The 20,992-nt window shown below is 43.6% G+C and overlaps 1 protein-coding gene across 1 annotated transcript; it reads right to left on the bottom strand.

Moving 5' to 3' along the window:
• Positions 1-3,618: 3,618 nt before the first annotated feature.
• RDH14 (retinol dehydrogenase 14) lies at positions 3,619-16,951 on the bottom strand. Its single transcript, XM_075923446.2, has 2 exons — positions 16,508-16,951; positions 3,619-10,680 (listed from the first exon to the last, which is right to left on the bottom strand). The coding sequence occupies exons 1-2, from the start codon at positions 16,862-16,864 to the stop codon at positions 10,063-10,065; spliced, it is 975 nt and encodes a 324-aa protein (XP_075779561.1). The 5' UTR covers positions 16,865-16,951; the 3' UTR covers positions 3,619-10,062.
• Positions 16,952-20,992: the final 4,041 nt, after the last annotated feature.

Genomic DNA, 20,992 nt, shown 5'->3' with positions numbered 1-20,992 from the left:
GGTTTAATTATGCCATCAGGAGACCTCTCCCCCATTGGTGTAGAGTGGACTACCCGGGCGACCTTAGCAGCACAGCTGCAGCGGTACAGCTGTGCCAGCCTAGTGTCTGTATAGATAAAGCCTATGCCTGCTTGAATTGCAATATCCTGGTTTGCTTCTGTGGTAGCACAATATTCTGCTCTTTGCTTTTCTATACTCTCCATGGTGTCCAACCAGTTCTGAAGCAGTAGCCACTATAGTGGCTTCTGATACAGCGAATTAGCCAGACTCAACCGGCCAAATAGCCAGACTCAACCAGCCAAATAGCCACATGTGGCTAGCAGTTAGAGTGTTGGACATCATAGATTTTACAGGATAAGAATGTGGTTTTTTCCCCAAAAATATGTATTCTCTTGTTTCACTTAAACAAAGATAAAGGAATAAAAGGTTAAAAGAGATAGGAATAAACATAAGGGAAGAGAGGGAGAGAAATAGGTCCATAAAAGGCTCTTATGAAAACAGTTTTGCAATGCATATGTCTGTCTCAAAATCTATTACCTGTACTCTACTGAGATCAGACCTACACTACAGAAATATGAGTTCAGTCCACCAAACACTGTTACTGTAATACATTGTATATATATATTAATGAGTCTATGTTGTCTTTGCTAGAATTCCTAATTTAGTGTTCAAAGAGAGATCTAAGCAATCTTGATAAAATGTTGAACTTAGAGTGCATTAAATATAGTAAAGCATCATTACTTGCAGATGTCTGTGTATACATTCATGTCCCTAGCAGTTTCATATTGTGGACTTTCATTGTCAGAGCTCTGTGGAATCAAATTAGACCAAGAATAATAAATTTGCCTAAGGATGCATTAATTATAAGTGAACTCACCACCTGGATCACATGCAGACGTGCACATCAAAAATCTGCAGGGGCAGAACAAACTATAGAGGGCAAAGGTTAATCAGAGAGCCAGGTGCTAGGAAGTATTTGTCATATAATGTTTAAACATCTTATAGAATGATATAATAAACATTGTATTTGCCATTGAGATGATGGTAACAAAACTAATGAAAATGATGATGAATATACATCGTGAATCAACAGTGGGCTTTGTGAATCAGCTACCATTTCAAATGCTTCACAACACAGGTGCTCCTAACAGTCACAATTAACAGCAATGCTAGCCTTGCCAATAATTAACATTGCGTTTAAATTGATGTAACAAAACCATTAAATTGGTGCAAAACCCCATGTAGGTGCTCTTAATTCAATTTAAAACTGCTTCATATTGGTATTTTACTTAACTTGATAAGGAATTGATATAGAATAGTTTTAAAATAAAATAAGAGAATCCAGACAGGCTTGTGAACCACTTTAAATTATTTTAAAATCACAAATTTAGTTAAACTGGTTGAATTTTGAAAGTAGAAAAAGCCATGGTAGTTTCAAAAAGCCAGATATGTACATTAAAAGCAAACATCCGAACTAAGCAAAACACTTCAGCACATGGTTAAAAACGTTGAGTAAAAGGGTTGAACTTAAGCATGTGTTTAAGGTGTTTTGCTGAATATGAACTTTCCTTTACTAGGCTGATGGACAAAGGAAGAAAAGTGTATGGGCCTTTCCCCCTCCATGGATAGGAACCTATCTGAGCGCTCAAGGTGGAACCATAGTAATTGGAATTTATATGAATCTTTCAGTTTATTTTATTGGGCTTTGGATCAGAATCTAGGACAGCAGATAAGTTAATGGTAGCCTGTTACCTGCACGCTCTTTAGTGAACCTACCTTTACATTTCTGTGGGCTCAAGCCATAACCCTATTAATCTAGGCACCCTATCCTTTCCCAATTCCTAAGGTTCTGGGTATAAGACACCCAATTTTACCTCTCTGTGGATTCAGGCTTTACTCCTCCAAGGACTCAAGATATAACACCCATTCTTGGTGGACTCAGGACAAACACCCATTCTTTATGGACTCAGAGGAAAACACCCATTCACAGTGAACTCAGCTCTATGGGTCTGCAGGGACTTTTTACCAGTGAAAGAGACTTACACAGTAATATCCTTAACCCCAATTTATTAACAATCACCAAAACTTAATGCACACACTAAGCATACTATGCTTAGCATTCCCAATAAAGCAGATGAACTTTTCCTGGTGGCCAGTCAAGGTCAGATAGGTCATCCAGGAACACCAGCTTCTGCATGGTGTAACTAGCAAGGCGTTGAGGTTTGGCAACTTTGGGTTGTGTCTTAAAGTTGGTTTCAAAAGAACTTCTTTTTGGGCTCCAGTTTCTACAGTGAAACTTGAATGCTACTTAGTTGCACTGTAACCAATCCCTTTACTAAAACATTAATAAGCAATATTTCTAACCAACCTTAACATATTGTAAAACAATTCTTTAACCAATGATACCCTACCACCATAGTAGATTTATACCTAGCAAAATTAGTTATGCAACAGACAGAAACAAAGAACCAGACAAAGACCATATGGATAAACAACAAAGAAGTGGGGACCATAAATATAAAATAATAAACAGGTAGGGATTTTACAGTCCCAACTGTTGATAAGTGATTTCTTGACAGACAGAATGCTATCCTCATTTTCATTAAGTATGTTAATATCTGTTTCTTTATGTGGTGATGGTGGGTACTATCAGGACAGGATCACCTTCTTAAGACCAAATCCTACATTGTTTAAATGTAATTTACATGGAATGTGAGGACATGACTTTCTGCTTCTTGGCTCATGGCTGCTGCTCTCCCAGTGTGGCAGGCAGAGAAAACCCTCAGATCTTACAATATGGCTGCAGGAAAAAGCCTCAGCCTTTCAAGCCCATGTACCACATCTGCAATTTAAAGGTTGTCTAGTCCTAAACCATTCAAAAAGTAGGCCATGAGCAGATAGGATAGTGAGTTAGAGATACGTCTGCTCAGTGGACAAATGAAGTAACACCTTTCTCCTCCCCCCACTTTCACCAGTCTGTTGTGAAGAATGCGTGAAGTGAGCAAAAAATCTACAGCATGGGGTCTGATGAACAGTGCTTCTGCTCCCTGTCACTGCACCAGCTTGGGGAGGATCTGGCCTTAAACTTTGAATGTAATGAATTCAAACCCAATGCCAAAAGAAGGGAAAATGAATTCTATTTCCCACCTTTCCACATTGTGTTCTTGTCCTATTTGCAATCAAACTGATAGCAGAAAAGTCCACTTCCTAACACTAGGTATGTGATTCTTCCATATTTACTCAATTCTTAGGTATAACAAAAAACTGAACTATATAATTAACAAAACTATTAAACAAATCGAAAGGAGAAAGCATTGTGAATGGTAAGCAGTAAGTCCAATACACGAATGTGTTATTCTAAGGTTATGTTGGTATTGATTTCAATTAAGTAATCTGCATGGAACGAGCATTTATGTGGTGAATTAAGACTACAGAATTGAGGCAAAATGTTGATATGAATACAGGGAGACACGGTGGGTGAGGTAATATCTTTTATTAATATCCTGAGACCAACACGGCTACAATTATACTGCATACAACAATTTGAATTAGTGTCAATAAAAGGGAGGATTCTTAATAAAAACACCATGAATTTGGCAGGTATGTTCTATATCATATACATTTCCTTAACACTATGCTAATTTTAAATTATCTACACTACCACTGTTGATAGTATTGCGTGAGCCCTCTAAAGTTCAATTAACCCAGCTGCATAATCAGTACAGAGACAATGGTTACCACACACAGGGTTATTTGGATTAGTGAATACCATACACCAGTAAATCATCTGCCAGATGGCATCAGAAGAAAGCCGCAACTCTCACACTTTCATTTCAACAGCAGCAAACAATGTTCTGTTTTTAAAATAAACTCTTCCAGATGAGCAAAAGATAAACTTTGTGGTGCCTTTGCTCAGTCTTCCCTTTTGACTCTAGCTTTAACAAGGGTTCTGATTGGTTACATTAATGTAAAATCCCAATTTAGACCACCATAGTACAAAGCTGTCCCTCTAGGCTGCATCAAAATTCCATGGTCCTTATTGAATACAATATTTTCACTCATCAACTTCTGTCAACAAAATCCTTAAAATTGAACACCTCCCCATTAAGCCATTTCCTGTCATTTTATGTGTTTTCCACAGCAACAGTGTTCCTGTTTTGTTGAAGCAATGACCATTTACATTTTCCCAGATGTTTTAACCCCTTTTTAAAATAATAAGTGTCCATAAGCTCACTATTTAAATAAATAAATTCAAAAGGCAAAGTAGTTTGATAGAACTTAACCTTTGTTCCAAATATGCTTACGGGGACACCACTGTTGCCTTTGTTTTGTGATTACAAAGGACAATACATCATCTCCTAGTCTGCTTCTACTGTGCCTTGGCCCCAGGCTTGGTGGGAGCCTTAATGTTACTGGAATACAATTAACAACACATGACCATGGATACATATGGAAAAAATGCAAAACTTTTCACACAAAAAAGTCTTATGTTTTTCACTGAGAAACTTTGGAATTCAACGTTTTTCTGCCAATGGGAGTTTTGAGCAACTGTACCTTCTGTTGACTTCAACTGACATTTTAGGTATTCAGCATCTCAGAAAATCAGGCTGGGTTGTCTCAAGAACCCTATTAAGTTAAATCAATTAAACCTTTGGAAATGTAGCTGTTCATCTTCAATGTATGTGCTGAAGCCCCTGTTATCCACATGCATCTCACCCTACAACAATCTCTATTCGCACACAGAGTCACTTGGGCTCCCATAGAACTACAGGATGATGGTTATAGCATTGGGCCCTTCATATGCAGGAATCACTTCACTCACCACTGACCTTCCGTCATCTCTGGCATGGATGGAGAGTAGTAGCTAACTCGAGAATTGACTCACAGAGCAACAGAAAGTTGGAGGTAATAATATTGGCAAAGGATAATCAAGTGGAGGACCCTCACTCTTACAGAAAATGCCTTCGAATCTTTAATGTCCATATAATAAAGACTTGGATTGTAAAGTCTTTTTGGAAAGGGACATGCACATTAATCTGCCCAAAACTTAATGTTTCTAACACAGAAGTGAGCAGGAGGGAACCTGGGCACATAGACTTCTAAGGAGTATAATGGCCTCATCCTACAATGCTTAGAGTCACACTTGAATGTCCACTGACTCCACTTTAAGTGAATGAGAAGTGAAATCTGGCCCAACTGCAAAATTATCAGATTTCAAAAGGGCCAGAATTTCATCCCGGGAGTTTAGTATCCCAGGCAGCAGGCAAACCTTGCAGAATTGGGCTGTATTTTAAGCCTAATGCTCACGTTTGCAGCTTTCATTGTTGCTTTAGTGTTTTTATACTATGCCAGGATGTCAGATAGACAAGGTGATTGAGGTAGTTTTTATTGGGCCAACCTCTGTAGGTGAAAGAGACAAGCTTTTGAGTTTCATAGTCAGCTCAATTTCAGCCAACTGAAGAGCTAAACATCTCTTTTGCCATTAAATTTGTCCAAGAAAAGATATTACCTCAGTACATTGCAGAATTCATGGCATGCAGGCCATCTGACCATTGTAACTGAGACTTCTAGTTACAGTAAGTCTCCTTCATTTTATCTGCAAATATTTAATAAGGAGAGGCCTGCACGGATACAAACTTTTGTATTCGCAAAAATGAGCCCTAGGTGTTTGTATCCACATCTGATCTGGATGCAGATACCCGTGGATATAAAGCAGAGATCCATGGATTTGCAGGGTTCTATTAATAAGTAAAAAATTCCAACTGGAAGGAGAGGTTTGTTAACATTATTAGACAGCTAGTGTGACAGCCTTTTTGAAGGATGATTAGAAACATCCTTTCTTCACCGCGTTGTTTAGAACATTTTGAATCAATTAAATATTCAAATATTTAAGCTCTCAAATTTGAGTCCAGTCACAACAGGTGCGAGGGCAATGATGGTAGCTGAGGTAAGAAGTCTGTAGGGAGACTTTTTTTTTTTCTGTTATGAGAAATAGCAGCTCCACTCTGAGACACATCAAAAATGATTGTTTTCTAGGCCTCCTGGATCTTTTTGCCAAATAGCCCCTTCAAGATTAGCTTGGGAAAATGTATATGAAAAGGGGAACAGGCCTTGCACACTAAAATTATATGAACAACTTTTACAAGTTGTTTATTTTCTTTATGGCCTGAGGTGAAAATAAATCAAATGTACTTAAACTGAGAACTATCCAGTTGCAAAATCCCGTCATGCCCTCACAGGATCCAGGCTTTGAAGTCTGTGATACTTTTTATAGTAGAAAACTTACATGGGCAAACTAAGCAAACATAAAAGAATGAAATGAGAGTTTAAATATTTTTTCATTGCATCATGGGAAAAACTGATCATTTAGCTCATATTAAGATGGACAATTTGTACTGGAAGACTCATGATATGTATACCTGCCTCCTAAGTGGTAGATTTTGGGACTTCATACAATGTGTGTGTCCCAAGAGATAATTACTTGGTATTTTCTTGTGTACTTTTTCTTTAATATGTAAACAGTTTGCAAATAACAAAAGCTGGTGGCAAATTAATTTGCAGATAACCATTTTGATAAGAAGGATGGTCTACTGATTAGGGTACCAGACTGCCCTTAGGAATATTGAAGTTCCGTTCTGCCAGTCTGACCTTGCGCAAATCTCTTAGGGTACATCTACACAGCAGCGTTATTTCGGAATAATTGTTATTCCAAAATAACAGTCTGCATCTACACACAAGCAGTTATTTCAACATAATGTTCAAATAATGTCCAGCTGGAGGACTACTTACTCTGACTCCTGTAACCCTCATTTTATGAGTATTAAGGGAAGTTGGAAGAAGAGTGCTCTCTCTCTCAGACTTCCTGCTGTGTAGATGGTGCCAAAATCTGAAATAACTTATTTCGACTTAAACTATACAACCGACATAGCTCAAGTTGCATAGTTTATTTTGGATTTAGGCCTGCTGTGTAGAAATACCCTTAGGAAAATTTTCAAACTTGCCTGTGCCTAGGAATTAAGGTGCAGAATTACCACTTATGTACTTTAGAAATGTTCTCCTTTAAAGTCTTATTGCCTGTTCTCTCCTCTTGAAAATGGTTTTTTTTTTAGCCCAATCTTTGCCTGCCTTGTCTATTCTGATTGTAAGCCACTTAGCAGAAGGCATTTGATTGTAACCTTGAGATTTTCTATGTAGATGCTTGGCACCTATCACAATATGACCCCAAACTCAGCTGAAAGCTATTATATGTATTGTAGTAATGAGATATCTGCATTTCCTGGAAAACTTTTCTACCTCTAACTTTGCAGTCCTGGACTCAACACACTGTTCTTTGGTTCTGCGCACCTCTGTTAGTCCTCAGCTTAGTTATGCTGCCCTCATTCTTAATTCAGGTGAGGGCATGTTGGAACTTTAGTCACTTGTACCAAGTTGCCCCAAACAACTATCTGAAGAAGTGGGTTGTGCCTACAAAAGCTCATGATACCATCTACATATTTTGTTAGTCTTTAACATGCTGCAAGATTATTAGTTGTTTTTTAAACTTTTCCAGTTACAGACTAACTTGGCCACTTCTCTGAAGCTTTCCATTGAAAGCTCAGGGAATTTGGAATGGGATGTGTGGAACCTTTCACCTCCAGATTGCTGATTCAAACCCAAATTCAGGCAGGAAAAACTACTTTTTGAAGTACTTTCATATAGCTTCTAGGGTCCTGATCCAGGGCTGAGGATAATTCATTTTCTGAAGGACAAAGGCTTTGGCTGACATCTGTCCAGTTGCTCACATCAAAACCAACACTCTCTCTCAGTAGTCTCCAAAGAGAAACCACAACTCAGTATCACACAGCCTGAACTAAACCGTCAACCTCATAGGCAGCAGATTAAAGTCAGCTCTAGTGCAGATGAAGGAAGCTTGCACTATTGTTTCCAAGGCACACCAATTCACCTTTGACAGGACTTTTCTTTTTCAGGTATTTTACATACACATGATAAACACGGTCTCATCTGAGCCACACAGCAAATATATCCAGAGTATTCTCACTTGCTTCCAGTTCTGAGCAGACAAAAAGATCTCCTTTCTGCAATAAGTCAAATTATCACACCCTATGGTCAGTGTTTGATAATTACAGCATCTTACCTTCACTCAGCTTTACCTTTGCTTTTCCTGAGGTTGCTCTGGCATATGCTAGTAATTTCACCTGGAACACTATACAGATTCTGCTCTTTATGCAACTTCACCGCCCAAATTATTCTCACATGAACTGCAGGTATGTATAGAAAGATGATCAATTATTTGAACATGGCACTTTTCTTTGCAAGCTATGCCCCAATACACATCCATGACTTTCTTATAACATGCACACAGTTGTGGATGGGAGTTGCAATGGAAAAGCAGATCTCAGATAATAAATTTGAGTCCTATTTACTTTACCTTTAGTTCTAAAGTATCTTCTGGCCTGTAACAATTTGAGAGAATCTATCTTGTTTTTTTTAAAAGATTGTGCCCTATGCAGTTGGTCAAAACTTCCCCTTGCCCGAGCACTATGCTGCCTGGTAGCTGGCTGATGCTTTTCACTCCAACCCGGCTTGCATTTCAATGGTATTTCATATAGTCATTTGGGGATTGTTTTACATGAAAGACTCAGGATAAATGTAAAACAGTACTTCACAGGTTGAATACTTGTTTATTCTCTAATCATATCCATCCTCTCTAGGGGATGGTTCTCAGTATTATTTATAAAAAAGCATTTTTGTGTCATAGGGAGAGGTGTCAGATGGACCATATATGACCTCCCCTGGTCTGGCAAAATCCCTCATGCAGGATTGTCAGGTCCCAAGGGTGGTGAACCAGAGAGGTCCACCCTGTAGTAATCAAGACCCCAGAGTACTTCCAATTAATGGTAACATTATTTTTTAAAGAAATATAAAGGTAGTGTTAAATATAATTACTTAAAAAACTAACAAATCATAATTAACAAGAAACAGTTACTGAATTTATTATAAACAATGAAGGAGTCATTTTCATGTAATTTTCCTAGATTTATTTCTGGCTTACTTTAATTCTATCATCTCTTTATAGTAGACTCTCCAAACCTCTGTAGGATAGCTGCCAATGCTATTTTTGTCAACTTTGTGTAAAAGTTTATTGATCACATTTTTACAGTTTATACACTAGTAGGGCTAAGAAAATGAGCATTTACACAGAAGCTACCAGGAAGACCTGTTGGCCATATTACATTGAGCCTAATGCACGCACATTTCAGGATGGAAGGCAATGACAACTTCTCCCCGCCCCCGACTATTCACAAAACAATCTGTATGTCGACTCTGACACACCCTCCAGGCACAAAAAACTTATAAGAGTTAATGGGAGAGGGCTTTTTGAAGGCTTATGGACCTGATCTATATCTGCAAAAGAACAGGTTTGGCTCAAATGAAAGAGAACCTGCTTGACAAGTTGATATATCAAATAAATGGAAGACAGATCACCGTGAAAAATATCTGACTTATGAGTTGTAATATGGCTTGATATAGTTCCTGTTCAAGGTAGCCAATATCATGTAGTTGTGGAAAGTCTTTGTTCTATGAAACATTTGTGAGAAGCTTAGAAGATTACAGTGGAAAAGAGCTCAAGTCCCTGGTGGAATTATCCATGCTAAAATTGCATGAATTGTTCACTAACCCTTTTGGAAAGATTTACGAAACCTACAAGAAAAACAGCAAACAGCCATGTATTTCATGTACAATACAGTTCAATTTTATGTTTGACATCACAGTGGAAGACAAGCATATACATTCCATAGCAAAGAACTTATTTGTAGAACAAGTAGCTTTCCAAAGCAATTTAATGATAAAAAAAATAAACCAACAGTCTGCCTCTGTATTTTTTCCAATATAGGTTTAAGAGAGCTGTACAAATTACTCGAGCAACTTTTCAAATCTATGAACAAAGTAAATTTGTGTTTCACACCACTGAAAGGGGAGATACCACTGCAGAAAATGTCATGATGGCAAAGTATGTTATATTCATTCTTTTCAGTAAGCCTTTCCCCACCCCCCAAGCATTTATTTTAATAATCCAACCATCACTTCACTGATATCCCACAGTTTTCTTGCAACAGACTCATCCATGGCTTTAGGCAGCAATTCCTCCTCTTTGCAATCCCCAAAATACTTGCCTGATACACCCTCTACTTCTGCAGAAGAGGCCAAATAAATAGAAGTCTGGGCTCCTTCCAATGGGGTTTTGAAGAAAGCCCATGACACCAAATTAAAGAGGGGTTTTGCCAGCAAAGGAATATTTATATATCTGCCTAGATTGGTTCGGACAATACCAGGATGAAGCACATTCACAGTGACACCTGTGCCTTCCAATCGGCGAGCTAGCTCCCTTGTAAATAGTATGTTTGCCAGTTTACTCCGACTGTAGCCAAAACTTTTATTGTAACTTATTTCACTGTTCAAGTCTTCAAAGTTGATCTCTCCATATTTGTAAAGTTTGGAAGAAACTACCACAATCCTGCTTGGGGCAGAACTTTTGAGAAGACCAAGGAGGAGGTTAGTGAGCAAGAAGTGACCCAAGTGGTTGACACCAAACTGCATCTCGAAACCATCCTCTGTCTTCATGTATGGACACTGGAATATCCCCGCATTATTGATGAGCACATCCAGCCTCGGCTCTTCCTTTAAATAGCAAAAATAATCAGATTTATAAAGACAACAACCTGTTAAGATTAATTGTATTAATTGACCTTTATTAGAAAAACGGTTCATCCTCTAAAATGGGATTTTAAGATTATTATTTTTAAATATCTTGAAAGAGTGTGTTTTGGTAGTTGTCAGGAAAAGGAATATCAAATCACATAGAATGTGGGGGGCCTGTGTTACTCTGAGAACAGATAAAATAAACATTTTTTAAGCATAGCATTTTTTAAAATGGAAATCACTGAAGTTATTCTTATAATACCAGTTTCTTTCCACATCAATAAAATAAATTAGGATGTGACATTTGAAACAAGCTGACTGGATAGCATTAAGAAGCCTAAAATACACTGCCTAGCACAATAGGCTCCATGACTGGGACAACGAACTAAAAGATAATCTAGGTCTTTGAGGCAGGGACTTGGAGTTAAACACCTCCAAAATGTTTTAAATCCCTCATCTGATTACAGAAAAATTATCTTTACAACTAATTTTGAAAACATTGCTATTAAATGATTTCAAACAATGATACCAATTTGAAATTTGACTCAACTATGTTGGATGAAGGTATTATGTTGTGCCAATGAACAATAATCAGAAAGTAAAACAGGTAACAGACAGCTAAGGTCCAAATCCATATGTTCTGAACCCGGTATAGTCTGTGCACACAAAACAACAATAGGATTAGGAGTTTCAAATGTGCTTCCACTGTGATAAATTATTTCAATCATGTGAAAATGTTCCAATCTGAATGCTCAGTTTATAAGCAAAGAATTCCCCCTTCCCCCCATTTTTCTACCTATCCTGCATCTTTAACATAGGATCTGGAAATCAAGCTGAACTCTTTTTTTCCTTACCAACCACCAGTAAGAAGTTTTCTGCTGGCCAGATTCTATCCTTATTTATACCTTTGAAATGTAATAGTCCCCACATTCTGTCAGTGGCACAAGAATAACAAAGCAGAATCTGATCCTGCATTTGGAATTTAGTAAATAATTAAATCTAGCCGAGGCTTGATCCTACAAATCATTAAGTCCCCTTAACTGCTACTAATTTCAGTTGGAGCTGAGGATGCTCAGTATCTCACAGGATTGGGTTCCTCATGTGTGAGGCAGAAATAATCCAACAGTCTTTCCCCTAGCTTCATAGTGAAATGTATCACTGAAGCAAGCATATTACTTTGCAAACACAATGCAGAGATTCTCTTTGTACAGTAAGATTAAAAAGCAAAAAGAAAATTTCAAATTAGAATTCTAGTATCTGAACACCCATAATGTAAGTTAGGCTGTGGGAGTGCCAGCTGTGCATCATCCTATCAATCTATGAACCTCCTTTATCTTATAGACAGTTTCAACAAGGAGTCAATTTCAGAAAAGGAGAGGAATAATATAAGTGCATACATACTACAGTCCTTTAGAAGTATTTCTAAAACTGGTCATTTCAATCATTTTAGCCATTTTGAAAATATTCTAATATGGACGATACCACTAGAAATAAAGGTGGTACTCCCCAGTGCTTCCTAGGGCTCTAAGTTGAGGTAGCACATCCACATTAAAGGGCCTGCCCTGGACTAATTTCGAGGCTTCCCCATAGCGGAGACGAGCTATTTCAAAATAGTTTATTTCAAAATAATTTCCTAGTGTAAACATGCACTGAGAGGCCTACAATTGTAGACTTTTTGACCATTCCTTCTCATTTGGTATTTCTTTCACTGTTAAATTCAGTTTGACAACTGTTTCAGCATTGTAGTTAGTTACCCAAGTGTGTGGTGATCCTATTGATTTTCAAGGAACATTTAGCCTTTTTCCTCTAAAATATAAGCCTTTCTGTCATGATTTCTTCCAGGGAATCTTGGATTAGTGTTCAGACTTAAAATAGTGCTATGCTTTTCTGTCTAGACACATGGGTGAGACATCTTTAAAATACCCCATAAATAGATTTATAACTGTCCTTTAAGTATATAGTTACAACACAGTAAAATGTTCACAAAAATATTCCAATCCAGCTTTTCATTTAAAGTAAAAAACAAGTGCCTCAAACAGTGTCCTATGGCTCAGAAACTGACTGAATAGTGGATTTTTGCATCAAAATTATTCAGTTTGAGGTGACCCAGGAGAAATTTGATAATTTTGACTGGATTTTCTTTATTGTTCTTCAAGTTAGAAAGTAGTAAGAACTATCACATCTTGAAGTGAATCTGGCATGTCATGTTGACATTCATGCTTAGATCTCATCTTTATTTAAGCCAAGATTATTCACTTTTTGTCCATATTAACAAGTATCAAGAAGAGAAGGAGGTTGTTAAGCCTCCCAGTTCTCCAGCATCAGAGAAGCCATCCCCTGCTCCTAAGACTGGATAGTAAAATCCTAAAAGTGACAACTGGGACCTGATTAATTTCCTTCTAGTTTTCTTGCTTACATGTATGTTACGCCTCACTTCCAAGTGCATGGACATGCCCTGTGAATTGTGCCCAGAAATCTGGCGGCCAAAAAAACCAAAACATCTCCCCCCCCGCAACCCTCTTGGCCCTATCTATGTGAAAGGGTACAGGATACAGTTCCTTTCTGGTACCTCACAATCACTATTGTCCTGCAAACATGTAAGAACAGAAATGACACCAGCCTCCAAGCAAATTACATTATAGGATCAAAAGGATGAATCAGTGGTCACCAATCAGTAGACCAGGATCTACTGCTAGATCCTGGAGCCTCTTACAGGTGATCCTGACAAGTTTGGCCAAGAGGTTATCATCAAAAGCTGGCACTTCAGTTGCCCCTACCCTCACTGCTGTGCATCTCCTGCCCTTTGTCTTGGAGCTGTCTTCCCCCGGCCCCCATGCTTGCTGGGCAGGGTAGGGCAGGAAAGGAAGAGGAACGGGTGTTGATGTCAGGCTGCCCACTCTCCCACCCTGTATTCTATCACCACAGAACAGAGGGGGTCACAACAGGCCTTGGGATGAAGGGAGTTTGTCGGCTGCTTTTCAGAGTGGTGCAGGGCCAGGGCAGGGGTGAGCCTGCTTTAGCCCCACTGCACCAGCTATGGAAAGCAGTGTCTAATGAAGGCTGCATCCTGAACCCTTGCTTCAGTGATGAACCCCCCTCCTGCACCCCAAGTCCCTGCCCTAACCCTGAGCTCCCCCTAAACCCAAACTCCCTTACACAGCCTGTACCCTGAACCCCCTTGTACATCCCAATTCCCTGCCCCAAGCTCAGCTCAGAGCAACTCCAAATCTCTTAACGCAAGACCAGAGCCTGCACCCCAACCCACTGCCCCTGCCTGGGGGAAATGAGGAAGGAAGAGAGGATGGGAATGAGCAGGAGTGGAGCCTTGGAGAAGAGGTGGGAAGGGAGGTGGTGCAAGTTGCAGGCAGATCTTGGATTGCACTTAAATTCAAAAGGCTGAAAAAGGTTGGAGACCACTACATTACATTATTAATGTGAAATTAGGTTGAAACATCAAGTGTTAAGATGTTTCATGGGTTTAAGAAAGTTATATAAAAATATTTACTAGTTTTACAGGAAGGCAGTTCCAGCATTTGCTTATTTTCAACCATTATGTACAATCTCCTGCAACATACATCATTTCCTCTATTTTGTAATACAGTAAAATTCCAGTGGTCCGGCATCCAATGGTCTGGCAGGCACCACCTGGAACCTGGAAGTGCTCCAGGCAGCCGGACAATTGGAGCTGCTCTGCCCCCGGCTTCCCCTATTCAGCCGCTACTGAAACTGACCAGCAGCTGACTCGGGGAAGCCGGGGGCAGAGCAGCTGGGGTGCTGCCAGGTTGGTCCCTTAGCGCAGTGGTCCCCAACCTTTTGGGGCTGCCGGGCGCCTGGGGGCGGGGCCGCTCACACGCTGTGCATATGGGGGCAGGGCCACTCACAGGCCAGGTGACTGGGGGCGGGGTCAAGCATGCGCCGCACGCCCGAGGCCGGCAGCGGCATGTGCTGCGATCCGAGGCAGGGGCTGCCCAGGTTTCATGCGGCCGGGGCTGGTGCGGGCACGCGCAGCGCCCCCAGGGCCAGGGCCAGCAAGGGCACGTGCGGCGCACCCGGGGGCAGGGCCAGGGCCGGCAAGGGCACGTGCGGCGCACCCGGGGGCAGGGCCAGGGCCGGCAAGGGCACGCGCGGCGCACCTGGGGGCAGGGCCAGGGCCGGCCATGCACCCGAGGCTGGCAACTGCCGCATGCCCGGGGGCAGGGCCAGCCCAGATTGCTCCGCGGGCGCACGTAAAGGGCCCGGCGGGCGCCATGGCACCCGTGGGCACTGGGTTGGGGACCACGGCCTTAGCGCCAAGGGGCAGTGCTAGGGGACCAACCTGGCAGCACTCCAGCTGCTCTGCACCGGGCTTCCCGGAGTCAGCCGCTGGTCAGTTTCAGCAGCGGCTGACTTGGGGACGCCTTGGGCAGAGTAGCTGGGGTGCTGCTGGGTTGGTCCCCTAGCGCCGAGGGGTGCATCCCTCCACTCCACCCAGACCCCTCATAGCCCCCTCCTTTCCAATAGTCTGGCATATCTGATAATCCGGCACCCCCCGGGTTCTAAAGGTGCCAGATTATCAGAAGTTTACTGTATCTCTAAAACAATGTAGCCTGTATCTACAAGATGCCTAGTGAAACCGTCGGTTAACTTGCTCATGCCCTTCCACAAAGTCTCTTAGTAAACCCTGCATGACCCTAATGAGCCCCTCACAAACGAGGATCCAGGACAGGCCTGACAAAGTCAAAGTGATCAGAGACACAGTACACTCTTGATATTACCCCTCTGTAGCCAAGCTTAAAAGCCGGCTTCTCCCACCACTGGCTTCCTGATGCTGCCTGTCCCTTTGCCCCCAACTGCTGCTGAAGCAGCCTCCATCCATAGGCAGCCCAGGCCACTGTGAATAGAGGCTGCTTCATGGTAGCCTCCCCCTCCCCTCATCCCACCAGCCTGTCTGTGAGAAGCTACCACTCCCCCGCTGCCTCCACCACCGCCATGGACAAGGGCTGCTGCCACCTGCCTCTGTATCAGAGGCAGCAGCATGCGATGGCAGGCAGCTCACCTGCAAGTAAGAGTTTGTTTTTAAATTGGCTCCCCTCAGGAACCAGCTCCCAGCCTGCATCCTGTGCTGCTGCCTTTGATACAGAAGCAGCAACACAGGGTAGCAGGGAGCTCTCTGGGAGCAGGGCCAGGAGAGCACTGGCTGCCACCCCCAGGGACTACAGAATAGTTGACTAACAACTAAGATTCCATGTGGTTAGTTGACTACCTTAGTACCTGCTATCTAACATCCCTAGTGCATCCTCTTGCAAAGATTCCCTGCATCCAGGTGTTGACTCACCCTATCTCCAGGTAGCTGGGTATCCTCCCCATCCCTGACTATCACCAAGGTTCTCTGCCCTTAGACCAGCGGTTCCCAACCTTTTCCTGATGGGGACTCATTTTGACAATTCAGGAAGACTTGGTGACCCACGGCAATTCAAAAAAATGTGTGAATGGCTTCTGAAGAGCCACCTGGAGACCCTTTTGAAATGTAAGGTGACCCATATTTGGGTCTGGACTCATGTGTTGGTCTAAGGCAGGGTTTCCCAACCTATCTTCACTAAGGCCCTGTATAACCCAAAGCAACTTCTCTCTCTCCTGAGCACAACCCTCTCCTCCTTCACCCTTTCCTCCCCCTTCACTTTCCTCAGCACCCCCCCCCCCCAGGTCTGCCCTTAGCTCTTCTCAGCGCCCCACTCTCCCCCAGCCCGCCCTCACCCCTCCTTTCTTCAGCCCCCATTGCCGCCGCCTAACTTCTCCCCAATACCCCCCCCCCCCCCGCCCCCCGTACCTGCAGCACCCTCTGGCAGAAGCGGCGCACGGAGCGCAGCGAGGCCAGGTCCAGCTCCCTGACCACCAGCTCCCCGCCCTCCGCCTGGGCGCCCAGCTCGGCGCGGATCTCGCGGGCCGCCTGCTCGGCGCGGCCGTGGTCCCGGCACGCCATGATCACGCGAGCCTGCCTGCGCAGCAGCTCGGCCGCCGTGGCCCGGCCCAGCCCGCTGTTCGCGCCCGTCACGATCACCGTCTTGCCCCGCATCAGCGCTGCGGCCGCGCTGCGCGAAGCCCGGCCGGCCCCGGACAAGTAGCGACGAGCGACAAGCAGCAGCCCCCCGCCCAGCGCCGCGGCCAGCAGCACGGCGGCGGCCATAGCCCAGCTAGCGGGGCCGGCCGGGAGCAGCGGCCAAGCGACACTCGCCCCCGCTGTTCTTCTTGGGCGCAGGCGCCGCCCACTAGGTCTGCGCTGGGGCGGAGAGGTTCTATGTTGATTGGCCAGCGCGTTCTCCTACGCGCTGCATTCTGGGACTTGTAGTTTCCCAGACGTCGAACGAGGCCTGGACCGAGGGCTTGTCTTAGCTACGCGAAAGACGCTGCGGCGATTGAGCCATTGGCGGTTGATTTATTGTGTCTGCATAGTCGTGACAGATCGACCTCCGAGTGCTCTCTTGCCCGCTCGGGTTCTTCCCTAGGAGGAGAAGAGCAGGCGGGGTGGACGGGAGAGCTGACCGGGAGCCCCCAGGGAGCGCTGGTTTCCCTTAGACCAGTCGCTTTCACGCTCCCCCCGTGACCCAGTCGAAGAAAATGGCCGATGCCAGTGACACAGCCCGGGCTGGGAACCAGGGGTTGGGGGCGGGGTGGACGCGGGCTTGGCCCCCAGCGACTCCCAGTCAGCAGAGCAACAGGGATTCTAAGGCTGCCCCGGCACCTCAGCCGCGCTGAGGCAGCCAAGTTGCGGGTCTGAGGCCTAGGCAGAGGGGCGCAAGCGGCTCCGCGCGCGGCTCTCACACAGGCACTGTCATCAGTTCCCATTGGCCGGTTCCCAGCCAATGGGAGCGTGGAGCCGTGCTGGGGGGGGGGGGGGAGGGCAGGCTGTAGAGTCGCGCTGTAGGACCCGCTGCTGGCCACTTCCCAGCCTGCAGTGCGGTGTGTGGTGCCAGAACAGGCAGGAAGCCTGTCTTCACAATCCTGGCTAGTCACCTGCTCGCTGGACAGCAAAGCCACCCAGACCCAGCACTGGGTTGTGACCCCTACTTTGAAAATCACAGGCTTAGATTAATGGGGTTGACTAAGCCTAAGAGCTCCTGCATGAGTCCTTGCCCTGGGTATACAGTGATGTCCTGCCACAACAGTACTAGCTGTGTTGGGTGCTATGCAGAGAGCTGGATTAAGAAAGGGGCTTCAGGGACTGTGCAGCCCCGGGCTAAGGTGACTCCCACAAAAAGATCTCCAACTGCCAAAAGTGCTGATCTTATTGCAGGGCTTCCTTAGCCCAGTCTCTGGGCCACCGTCTTTAAAACCCCTGAATTTTGGCCTTTCCTGGCCAAGGGAGAGGAGCCTCAACATGCTGCTGTACCTCCCTACACCTGTGATGGCCTGAAGCTGCGAGCCCCGAGAAGGTTAGGCTATGTCTACACTTGCAAGTTTCGGCGATTAAAGTGCTGTCTACAGGCAGAAGTTGCCAAAACTGGATACTTGCCAACTCATGGCCTCATCTGCAGTTCCCTCCTTGATAGAAAAAGTAAAGCATTGTGGGTATGCATCCCACAGTTCCTTGGGTCACCTTCACTCACTAAGTCCTATAGGAAAGTGCAAAGGTAACACTAGGCATGATAGGAATGTGAAAAATGTCCTATCAGCCATCTCTTTTCTTCCCTGGATTTGTGGTTTACATTCCTGCCAACTTGAGCAACTATAGACAGAAAACATGGATCCCAGCTTTCTGGCCCTTATTTAGCTATAGGAGACTCATTGGATATACTCATTGGATATTGATATATTCATTGGATCGTCATTTTTGGGCTAGGGAAACTAGCTCCGAGTGGTGAGATGGCATTGTCATGCAGGTTTGGGATGAAGAGCAGAGACTAAAGAACTTTTGGATGCGTAAAGCAACCTTCCTGGAGTTGTATGCTGAGCTGGCTCCTGAACTGAAGCGCAAGGATACCCGAATGAGAGCTGCTCTCTCAGTAGAGAAGCATGTGGTCATTGTTTTGTGGAAGCTGGCCATTTCAGGTTGCTACCATTCAGTTGCAAATCAATTTGGAGTAGGTATGTCTACTATCAAGGCAGTATTACTGCAAGTATGCCTGACAATAAATCTAATTTTGATGGACAGGACAGCGACTCTGGGAAATGTGGATGACATAGAGGCTGGCTTTGCTAGGTTAAATGAGGCAGCCAGGTGGGAGGGGCGCCCCCACCAGCAGACAGGGTTTGCTTCAGCCAGGCTGGAGCTTCCCTGCCCGCAGCAGGGCTGGGCCTGTTGTGAACGGGGCTGTCCTGGCCGGGCTGGAGCACCCCTGCCTGCAGTGGGCCCAGGCTGGGCCTGCTGTGTTCCAGCCCCCAGGAACATCCCCCAGCAGATAACTGTAACCAATAAGTCTCACCCATTAAGCTTAACCATTCACATTCTTAGAGTTAACTAAGATTGTTATTGTATTGGTGTGTCTTTCATTTGCCACACCACTTTTTCCTACTGACTATAATTATTATTGCCTTGTTTTTATCAGCTACACTGTTTCATTCTTTCGCTGTGAACTCTTATTAAATCCATCTCTACTCTTTTATTGTAACTTCACTTCTGAATAAATATTATTTTTGTTTTAAAAGATGTACTGCTTGCTTGTCTATTCTTCTTCAGAAGGCTGTATCCATGTACTTGCAAAGGTCAGCAAGTTAGCAATTCCTTTGAGGGTAAACCACAATCTTGGTTACTGCTTTAGCTAAATTAAGAATTAAGGTGTCTTTTCAGGCAATATCACTTCTATACTTAAATTGGATCAAAATCTTCCATAACATGGGGATGTTGTGGAATCTCTATCACTAGAGATTTTTAAGAACAGGTTAGACAAACAGCTGTCAGGAATGGTCTAGTTATTACTTAGTTCTGCCTTGAGTGCAGGGGATTTGACTAGGTAAGATCCCTTCTAATCCTACACTTCTATGATTTTATGAAAATGGCAAAATACTGTCTAGGCAGTAATATTGCAGAACAGGATCTGAGAGTTATAGTGGATCACAAATTAATATAGCTAACAATGTGATGCAGTTGCAAATAGGGTTACCAGGTGTCTGGTTTTGAACTGGACAGTCCAATATTTGATTTTTGTTCGGGAAACAAATTGAGAAAGTATACATGTCTAAATAAGATGTAATGTCAATTGTGATGTAACGTCATGTGTGTATGGTATTTTTGTTGAAACCATCTGGCAATCCTAGTTGCAAAAAAGACTGATATTCTGGGTTATATGAACAAGAGTCATTTCTAAGACATGGGAGATAACTGTCCCACTGTACTCAACGCTTATAAGGCCTCAGCTGGAGTATGGTGTCTAGGTGTGGGCACCCCACTTTACTCAGACAAATTGGAGAGTGTTAAGAGGTAAGCAACAAGAAATGATAAAAGGTTGAGAAAATTCCACTTACAAGGAAATGTTTAAAAAAACCTGGGCATGTTTAGCCTTGGGAAAAAAAAGATTGCAGGGGGAATTGATAATAGTCTTCATATACATTAAGGGTTGTTTCATAGTCAAGAGGGTAACGATCAGTTGTCTATGTCCACAGAAAGTAGGACAAATAATAATGTGTTTAATCAGAGAGATTTATGTTAGATAAAATGAAAAACTTTCTAACTAAAACGATGGTTAAGCATTGAAAGATGCTTCTAAAGAAAGTTGTGGAATCCCCATCACTGGAAGTTTTCAAGAACATGTTATACTAATTTGATCAGGAATGGTCTAGCAAAGGGGCTGGACTAAGTGATCTCATGAGGTTATTTCTAATCCAGGGGTGGGCAATAATTTTTGATGGGGGGGCCACTCCCAAGATTTTGGGAAGTGGTCGAGGGCCACACTCTTCCACGGTATTAATGGAGGAGGTGTGTGGTTTGGGATGGAGGTTGAGTGCAGAAGGGAGCGTGGGGTAAAGGATTGGGGTGCGGGAGGGAGAATGGTGTCTGGAAGGGAGTTTGGGTGAAGGAAGTAGTTGTGACCTAGAGCAGGGAACTGTAGTGCAGGGTTTTGGGATGTGACCTAAGGTAGGAGGGGATTGTGATCTCAGGCAGGAGATTGGGATGCCAGATCGGGGAAGGGGTATGAGTGCATGGGGAGTAGTGGGGCAGGAGTATGGGGCAGAGGAAGGGAGGAGCTGAGGTGCCAGAGGCAGGTTCTTGCCAGGAAACTTACCAGCCTGCCTGCTTACCTGCAGAGCTAACAGCTTGCAGAGCTTAAAATGTTTCTACCTGCTTGGCTATGTGCTTGAGTGAGTGAACAGGAAGGTT

This window comes from Pelodiscus sinensis, chromosome 3 (genome assembly GCF_052426305.1).
Source record: "Pelodiscus sinensis isolate ZL-2025 chromosome 3, ASM5242630v1, whole genome shotgun sequence".
NCBI classification, from domain to species: Eukaryota; Metazoa; Chordata; order Testudines; family Trionychidae; genus Pelodiscus; species Pelodiscus sinensis.
The sequence above is the reverse complement of the archived record's forward strand: the minus strand, read 5'-3'. Positions and strand labels throughout refer to the sequence as shown.

Coding starts and splice junctions, on each gene's coding strand:
- RDH14 (XM_075923446.2), bottom strand. CDS start 16,864: ATGGCCGCCGCCGTGCTGCTGGCCGCGGCGCTGGGCGGGGGGCTGCTG. Junction 10,681..16,507: donor TCTGCCAGAGGGTGCTGCAG/GTACGGGGGGCG, acceptor TGCTATTTAAAG/GAAGAGCCGAGGCTGGATGT.